Source organism: Dermacentor albipictus, unplaced genomic scaffold, assembly GCF_038994185.2.
Source record: "Dermacentor albipictus isolate Rhodes 1998 colony unplaced genomic scaffold, USDA_Dalb.pri_finalv2 scaffold_37, whole genome shotgun sequence".
NCBI lineage: Eukaryota > Metazoa > Arthropoda > Arachnida > Ixodida > Ixodidae > Dermacentor > Dermacentor albipictus.
In genome coordinates, this window is record NW_027225591.1 from 915772 (window position 1) to 925341 (window position 9570).

Sequence of the window (9570 nt, forward strand, 5' to 3'; positions counted from 1 at the left end):
CATCTGAGAATGCCTGCCAAACACACCCCAGCCCATTCTTGTTCTTCTGAATATTTCTGTCTCATGATCCGCATCCGCTGTCACTACCTGCCCTAAGTTGATGTATTCCCTTACGACTTCTAGTGCCTCGCTGCCAATTGTAAATTGCTGTTTTCTTCCGAGACTGTTAAGCATTACTTTAGTTTCCTGCAGATTCATTTTTAGACCCACTCTTCTGCTTTGCCTATCCAGGTCAGTGAACATGCATTGCAATTGGTCCCCTGAGGTACTGAGGAAGGCAATGTCATCAGCGAATCGCGAGTTACTAAGCTATTCTCGATTAACTTTTATTCCCAATTCTTCCCAATCCATGTCTCTGAATACCTCCTGGAAAATAAAATGCCCAAATAAAACAAAGCATTTTGGGGGCTGTTGACCGTGCTGACGCAGTGTGATTTCTGCCCAGTCCCCTATATGTCAACTTGATAAAATGCAACAAGGCGTGGGTAAACGAAGAGACTAACAATGACTCCCATGAGGTGCGACTAGAGCAGCACGGTTCTGCACTGTCTGGTGTGGTTTACCTGGCATGCACCGCGGGAATCTCACTGTGCACTTAAAACAAATGATTGTGAAGGCTGTTGCCGATGCTGACACTATGTGATTTCTGCCCAGTGCTATTTAATGTCAACGTGAAGAAATGCAAGAAGGCGTGCGTAAGCGAAGAGAGTAACAATGACTCCCTCGTGGTGCGACTAGAGCAGTGCGGCTCTTGCGCAGTCTGCTGCACTCCAACTGGCATAGATCGGGGGAATCCGACTGTCCATTTAAAACAAATGATTCGAGGGCCGTTCACCATGCTGACGCAATGTGATTTCTGCCTAGTGCTCTAAACGGCAAAGTGATGAAATAAAGAAATGCCTGGATAAAGGACAGGTGTAAGAGTGACTCCTGTGAGGTGCGGCTGGAGCAGTGCAGCTCTTGCACGGTATGGTACGCCTCAACTGGCATGGACCGGCGGAATTCACTGTCCAAATGAAACAAAGCATTCTGGGGGCCAGTGCTCTAAAGGTCAACGTGAAGAAATGCAAAAAGGTGGGTATAAAGGACAGGAGTAAGAATGACTCCCGTGCAGAGTTTATTGAGCAGTTTCGCTTTGTGCTATCCATTGTGCTTCATTTGGTATGGACCGGTGGAATCCAACTGTCCATTAAAACAAAGCTTTGCGAAGACTTTTGATCATGCTGACGTAATGTGACTTCTGCCCAGCGCTCTAAATGTCAACGTGAAGAAATGCAACAAGGCATGGCTACACAAAGCGAGTAACAATGGCTCTCTTGAGGGGCGGCTAGAGCAGTGCGGCGCTTGCGCTGCTTGGTGCGCTTCAACTGGCATGGACCGGGAGAATCCGACTCTCCAAATAAAACAATGCATTTTGAGGGCCGTTGACCATGCTGACGCAATGTGATTTCTGCCCAGGTCTGTAAATGTCAACGTGAAGAAATGAAAAAAAGGCGTCGTTAAACGACAGGAGTAACTATGACACCCTTTAGGTGCGGCTAGCGCAGTACAGCTCTTGCGCGGTCTGGTGCGAATGAACTGGCATGGACTGACAGAATCCACTGTCCAAATAAAACAAACCATTGTGGGGGCCGTTGAGCATGCTGACGCAGTGTGATTTCTGCACAGTGCTCTAAATGTCGAAGTGAAAAAATGAAAAAAAAAGCGTGGATAAAAGGCAGGAGTAAGAATGACTCCCTTGCAGTCTGGATTGAGCTGTGCCGCTTTGCACTTTCCGTTGCGCTTCAACTGGTATGGACCGGGAGAATCTGACTGTCCATTGAAAACAAAGCATTGCGAGGACTTTTGACCATGCTGATGCAATGTGATCTCTGCCCAGTCCCCTATATGTCAACTTGATAAAATCAACAAGGCGTGGGTAAACGAAGAGACTAACAATGACTCCCATGAGGTGCGACTAGAGCAGCACGGCTCTGCACTGTCTGGTGTGGCTTACCTGGCATGCACCGGGGGAATCTCACTGTGCACTTAAAACAAATGATTGTGAAGGCTGTTGCCGATGCTGACACAATGTGATTTCTGCCCAGTGCTATTTATTGTCAACGTGAAGAAATGCAAGAAGGTGTGTGTAAGCTATGAGAGTAACAATGACTCCCTTGAGGTGCGACTAGAACAGTGCAGCTTTTGCAGTCTGCTGCACTCCAGCTGGCATAGATCGGGGGAATCCGACTGTCCATTTAAAACAAATGATTGCGAGGGCCGTCGACCATGCTGACGCAATGTGATTTCTGCCCAGTGCTCTAAACGTCAAACTGAAGTAAATAAAAAAAGGCATGGATAAACTACAGGAGCCACAATGACTCCCTTGTGGTGCGGCTATCGCAGTGCGGCTCTTGCGTGGTCTTGTGTGCCTCAACTGGCATGGACCGGCGGAATCATCATCAGCATCAGCCTGGTTACGCCTACTGCAGGGCAAAGGCCTCTCCCGTACATCTCCAACAACCCCGATCATGTACTATGTGTGGCCATGTCGTCCCTGCAAACTTCTTAATCTCGTGCGCCCGCCTAACTTTCTGCCGCCCTCTGCTAAGCTTCCCTTCCCTTGGAATCCATTCCGTAACCCTTAATGACCATCGGTTATCTTCCCTCCTCATTTCGTATCCTGCCCATGCCCATTTCTTTTTCTTGATTTCAACTAAGATGTCATTAACTCGCGTTTGTTCCCTCACCCAATCTGCTCTTTTCTTATCCTTTAACGTTACACCTATCATTCTTCTTTCCATAGCTCGTTGCGGCGTCCTCAATTTGAGCAGAACCCATTTCGTAAGCCTCCAGGTTTCTGCCCCATAGGTGAGTACTGGTAAGACACAGGTATTATATACTTTCCTCTTGAGGGGATAATGGCAACCTGCTAATCATCATCTGAGAATGCCTGCCAAACGCACCCCAGCCCATTCTTGTTCTTCTGAATATTTCTGTCTCATGATCCGCATCCGCTGTCACTACCTGCCCTAAGTTGATGTAATCCCTTACGACTTCTAGTGCCTCGCTGCCAATTGTAAATTGCTGTTTTCTTCCGAGACTGTTAAGCATTACTTTAGTTTCCTGCAGATTAATTTTCAGACCCACTCTTCTGCTTTGCCTATCCAGGTCAGTGAACATGCATTGCAATTGGTCCCCTGAGGTACTAAGGAAGGCAATGTCATCAGCGAATCGCGAGTTACTAAGCTATTCTCGATTAACTTTTATCCCCAAATCTTCCCAATTCATGTCTCTGAATACCTCCTGTAAAATAAAATGCCCAAATAAAACAAAGCATTTTGGGGGCCGTTGACCATGCTGACGCAATGTGATTTCTACCCAGGTCTGTAAATGTCAACGTGCAGAAATGAAAAAAAGGCGTGGTTAAACGACAGGAGTAAGAATGACTCCCTTGCAGTGTGGATTCAGGAGTGGCGCTTTATGCTAGCTGTTGTGCATCAACTGGCATGGACCGGGGGAATCCGACTGTATATTTAAAACAAAGCATTGCGGGGACTTTTGACCATGCTGAGAGAGAGAGAGAGAGAGACAACTTCATGTAGTCGCCTGCAGAACGACACCACGACTAAATGGCGCCGTGACGCGGGCCCTGACGTCTTCTCAGCGGGTGGTCTCTACTCAACTCCAGCGCGTGTTACTCCCGCGGTTGGTCGCCCTGGGGGGCAACGTTCCGTCGGTTTCGCTCGGCCTTTGTCTTTCAAGAGCCGCCGAGACCTGCTGGACGGCCCAGGTTTGGCTTTCGTGGTCGTAGCATTCCGCCGCAGCCGCGAGTCGCGGAGGAATCGCTGTACTTGTCGAAGCCTCATTGGGAAACTTGGTGCAATCCCATAGGATGTGAGTCAGGGTGGCCCTCTCCCGCTGGCACACGCGGCACACATCACTCACATATAATTTAGGGTATAGATGAGTCATTAATACTGGGGTGGATAAAGAACCAGTTTGTAATTGTCTGAACAGCACCGCCTCCGCTCGGCTCAGCCCCGGGTGCGGGGGTGGGAAAGTCCTTCGAGCCAGGCGGTGGAACTGGGTAAGTTCGTTGAACGTCGTCATGCGGTCCTTGGCACTACACCACGTTGGACGGTCGGTTGCAGCGGCGCGGTTGGTTAGCGCTCGCGCCACTGCGTGTGCCGTCTCGTTGTGGTTATCGTGCTTCTCGGACGCATCGTTGCCCGCGTGCGCCGGGAACCACTTGATTCTAACACACCGATTCTGTCGTTGCAGGTCAGCCGAGCACAGAACGCGCACAGCCTCACCACACACTTTGCCCTTTGCATAATTCCGCACTGCACTTCGGGAATCGCACAACACCGTCTGGCACCCGGGGTCGGCAATGGCCAGGGCAATGGCCACCTCCTCCGCCTGACACGCCTCGCGGACCCGTAAGCTCGCCGCTGCCCTCGTCGCGCCGGACGAAGCCTCGATGACGGTAGCTACGAACGCCGCGCAGTCTCCCTGGTATTCTGCCGCATCTACGAACCTTGCGTGCTCGTCCTTGGCGTGAAAGTCGATGAGGGCCTTGGCCCTCGCCGCTCTTCTCTCCTTGTTGTACTCCGGGTTCATGTTTCTCGGGATGAGGTCCACCCGAATCCGGCGCCGGGTTCCGTCCGGGACAGAAACGTCGCTACTCGCCGCTTTCGCTCCGGGCGTGAAGCCCAAGTATTGAAGTATGCGCCTGCCGGCTTCGGTCATAGAGAGCCGCTCCAGCTGGGCGGTCCGTTGCGCTTCCGCAATTTCGTCGAGGGTATTGTGTACCCCCAGGCTCAGGAGCTTGTTGGTGCTCGTACACTCGAATAGTCCGAGCGCCGCCTTGTAAGCTCGGCGTATCAGGATGTCGATTTTATTCCTTTCACATTGCATCCAGTTGTGGAAGGCTGCAACGTAGGTGACGTGGCTGATTACGAAGGAGTGCACAAGCCGAGTCAAGCTTTCCTCCTTCATCCCGGCCTTGCGGTTGGCGACCCGTCTGATGAGACGTATTGCGTTGGTAATCTTGGCTGTAAGGCGGGAAATAGTCTCGCCGTTGCCTCGTCGCTTGTCTATGATCATGCCGAGCACCCGGATTTTTTCGACCTCCGGGATCACGTGGCCGTTCCTCGTCACGATCTTGATGGCCTCGTAATCCCTCGCTTCGCTCTTCTTACGTCTGACGTATTTCGGTGGCAACACCAGCAGTTCTGACTTGCTCGGTGAGCAGATCAAACCGGAACCGTTCAGCTGGTCTTCAATAGCATCGACGGCTTCTTGCAGCGTGCTCTCAATGTGACCATCGCTGCCTCCCGGAACCCACAGCGTGATGTCATCGGCGTAGATGGTGTGCCGGACGCCCTCGACGCGAGAGAGTCGCTTGGCCACCCCGATCATGACGAGGTTGAATAACAACGGCGAGATGACCGAGCCTTGGGGGGTCCCGACACTGCCGAGCCTCTTCTCTTGGAGCCGTAGATCGCCGGCGCAGAGCTCGGTAGTCCGTCCCGTCAGAAAGTCCTTGATATAATTGTATGTTCTTGCGCCCATGTTGAGTCTGGACACCTGGGCTAGGATTGCAGAGTGCTTCACCTTGTCGAAGGCGCTCTGCAGGTCCAGCCCCAGAATGGCCTTGTTGTCTTTCGTTAGGGTATCTTCGTCAATTATATCTTTCTTCAACAGAATCATCGCGTCTTGGGTGCCGAGGGAACGCCGAAACCCGATGATCGTGGTGGGGTATAGTCCCGACTCCTCCAGGTAATCCTGCCACCTACACATGAGGACGTGCTCCAACACCTTGCCCACGCAGGACGTGAGCGAGATGGGCCGGAGGTTGTCCGTGTTCGGCGGCTTGCCTGGTTTGGGGATGAGTATGGTCTTGGCACTCTTCCACTGCTGGGGCAGTGACCCCGCACTCCAGCACTTGTTGTAGTAACCGGTGAGGTTTTCGATGGCCACATCGCTGAGGTTCTTGAGCGCTCTGTTCGAGATGTGATCCGGGCCGGCCGCTGACTTGCTGTTTAGTTCGTGCAGGGCCGCTCGCACCTCCTCGACGCTGATGTCGCGGTCAAGCTTCTCGTTGGCTTGACCGCCGTACTCAGGATGCCTTTCCGTGGGTGTAACCGGAAGATACTTGCTGTTTATGCGTCTGATTACTTCAGTTTCCCCGTTTTCCTTGACTGCTCTGTGAATGATCTTTGCGAGGCGGTCGCGTTGGTGGGACTTTGTTTTAGTCTCGTCGAGCAGATGCCGCATCAAGTTCCAGGTTTTGCCGCTATGCATCTGCCCGTCCGCAGCATTACAGATTTCGTTCCATTGTTGCGTGCAGAGCAGCCGACAATGTACTTCGATGGCGCGATTCAGCTCCGCCACCTTCTTCCTTAGGCGCCGATTTAGTCGTTGCTTCTTCCACCTGTTTAGGATAGATTGCTTTGCTTCGAATAAGTGCGCGAGGCGGCTGTCAACCTTGTCGACCTGCTCATCCGTTTCTATGATTTTGGTCGCCTCCTTGACCTTCCCCGCGATGTGAGCTGACCATTCTTCTATGTTATTGATTTCCTCCATCTCCGTTGGTAACAGGCTACGGAAGGCATCCCAATCCGTAAAATAATGTTTTCTGGTGTCCTCCGAGGCCTTGACCTCTTCCGGTATGATGACCTCTACGATGTAGTGGTCGCTGCCGAGCTCTGACCCCGTGTTGCGCCAGGAGATATTCCCCTTCTCGTCGTTCTTCACGAACGTGAGGTCCGGCGTCGTATCCCTGGACACAGAGTTCCCAATCCTTGTAGGATCAGTCGGGTCTATGATGAGGGTGAAGCCCAGGTCTAATGTGTCTTGGAACAGGTCTCGCCCCTTGGCCAATTGCTTGTTATATCCCCATGCCGGGTGTGCCGCGTTGAAGTCCCCGCAGGCGACGAGCCTGTGAGTTCCCGCCACGGTGCTGGCTCTGTGAAGGAGCGTCTTGAATTTTTGCTTCCAGTGTGAAGGGCTACTGTAGACGTTAAGTAGAAAGGTGCTGTTCTTTTGTTTCTTGCCCGTAACGACCTCGATGAGAGTGTATTCAATTTTACTATTGTGCAACTCGTGCTCAATGAAGGTGAGTCCCTTGCGAACCAATGTGCATATCCCTCTGCCTCCGCTGACCTTTGGAGACTTGGCGTATACGCGATTACCGGGTAGCGACACTGTATCAGTGCGAGTCTCTTGTATCATGATTATATCAGGCTTGTTTGCTACTTGTGTTATGTGTTGCTGCAAGACTGCCTTCTTGCTAGCGAAACCGTTACAGTTCCAGTGCCAGGTCACGAGACCCTTCACTGCTGTAGTTGTTGTTGTTGCTGGAGCGGCCATGATTGTTGCTGATTGTACTGCCGCGTTATTTGCTGTATTGCATTCGTTAAATGCTGACACGTCCGCTCGATGGCGGCGAACCTGTCGTTAATCATCGTGGTGAATGTTGTCTTAATATAATCTTCGAGCCCATCGAGGTGTTCCTCGATTTGGTCGACCTTGTCTTTCAGGTTGTCTACCCGGTCGTTGAGCTTGCGCTCCTTCAGGTTCTCGATCGCTCGTCTCTTGGGTGCCGGTTCCTTCTCAGCGGATGTTGATGGTAAAGCGCTGCTGATGCTGGGTGTTGGCTCACATGATACCGCTTGGGGCGTTTCGTTATTGGTGGAACGGGTCGTGAGAAGCTTCTTGATTTCCATGATCTTGTTTGCCATCTTGCTAATAGTGGCCTCTTGCCTACTGACTTTCGTCTCGAGCTCGTTGTTTTTGCGCCTGAGTGCCTCGTTGTCTTCCTGCAACATCCTCATCGCCTCGTCTTCCCTCGTCTTGCTCTTGTTGTTGCCATCGACGGTCTTGCTGGTGCTAATGGTCGTTGCGGTGGTCGTTGCGGTATTGGAGGTGGTGGTGGTGGCACCCCCCTGTGCTTTCTTGGCACCGTGCCTTGCTGCATCGGCCCAGCTCACGCGGTCACGTGACTGCGATCGCTTACGGCTAAGGCTACGCTGTCTACTCTCGCTGGCCCTGCGCTTCGAGACGGAACGTGACGCTCGGCGACCAGCTGGGCCGGCAGGTGTTGCGGTTGCTGACATCAGCGATGGAAATTCCTCAGCTCTGAGAGATGTTCGTTGTTGCTGCTGCGCTTGTTGTTCGGCCATCTTGCGCTCCCATTGTCTCCTTGTAACTACGTATGGGACCTTGAACCTATTCTTGCAAACCTTGTCACCGGTCAGATGTGGCCCTCCGCACAATCGGCAAGTGGGGGTACAACTATGGTCTTCCTTGGGGTCAACGGCCCCGCAAGCAAAGCAAGCCCTCACGTGAGGGTTTGGACAAACGTCGCGGCGGTGGCCCACCTTTCCGCACTGCTTACATACATCGAATTGTTTTCGATATAGGCTGCACTTGGTGAGAACGGGACCATAGCACACGTAATTCGGGACCTTCAGGCCCTTGAAAGCCACGATGACTGTGGTCGAGCTACCAATCCTCTTCGCGCCAAGTGCCAAGGGATTTCTCGAGTTTACAATGTTCCGGTCGATTGCGTCCGTGGAGTCCTCTATTGGGATACCTCTAATAATGCCTTTAACGGTGCCATATGGCGCGGTTTGATATGCGCCAACCACGTGTTCCTTGCCACCAATGCAGATCGATTTTATTTCGGCGTAACGTGAAGCACGTATATCGTCGGGGGTACTCACCACCATGATGTTTTGTTGCAAGTTGGGGCAGAAGGTGTCCGCTGCTCCGTCCTCCCTTGATACGTTCGCCGCCGTCATGATGGCTGATGCCACGGTGGCGGTCTGGGTCCTCGCGATGTTAAGGCCTCCCCGAGGCCGCACTATCACCTTGGTCTCCTCCCTCGGTAGCGCGTCCGGCATCCTTGCTGCCCTCGTCACCGAAGCTTTCACGTTCCTGGCAAAGTTCTTCGTCGTAGGTCTTGACTGGTGAGCGGCAGTCCCCTGGCTGGCCAAGGTCTTCCGAGGAATTCAACGACAATGCAGACTGGTCGCATGTAGGCCGGCGTATAAAGACCATGACCATGCTGACGCAATGTGATTTCTGCCCAGTCCCCTATATGTCAACTTGATAAAATCAACAAGGCGTGGGTAAACGAAGAGACTAACAATGACTCCCATGAGGTGCGACTAGAGCAGCACAGCTTTGCACTGTCTGGTGTGGTTTACCTGTCATGCACCGGGGGAATCTCACTGTGCACTTAAAACAAATGATTGTGAAGGCTGTTGCCGATGCTGACACAATGTGATTTCTGCCCAGTGCTATTTAATGTCAACGTGAAGAAATGCAAGAAGGTGTGTATGCGATGAGAGTAACAATGACTCCCTCGAGGTGCGACTAGAGCAGTGCGGCTCTTGCGCAGTCTGCTGCACTCCAACTGGCATAGATCGGGGGAATCCGACTGTCCATTTAAAACAAATGATTACGCGGGCCGTTCACCATGCTGACGCAATGTGATTTCTGCCTAGTGCTCTAAACGGCAAAGTGATGAAATAAAGAAATGCCTGGATAAAGGACAGGTGTAAGAGTGACTCCTGTGAG

At 52.1% G+C, this 9570-nt stretch overlaps 1 protein-coding gene across 1 annotated transcript; it reads right to left on the reverse strand.

The window, feature by feature from the left end:
- Positions 1-3565: 3565 nt before the first annotated feature.
- Positions 3566-9054, reverse strand: LOC139052817 (uncharacterized). Its single transcript, XM_070529951.1, has 3 exons — positions 8859-9054; positions 7438-8251; positions 3566-7276 (listed from the first exon to the last, which is right to left on the reverse strand). Exons 1-3 carry the CDS (start codon positions 9052-9054, stop codon positions 3661-3663), a joined length of 4626 nt encoding a protein of 1541 aa, XP_070386052.1. The 3' UTR covers positions 3566-3660.
- Positions 9055-9570: the final 516 nt, after the last annotated feature.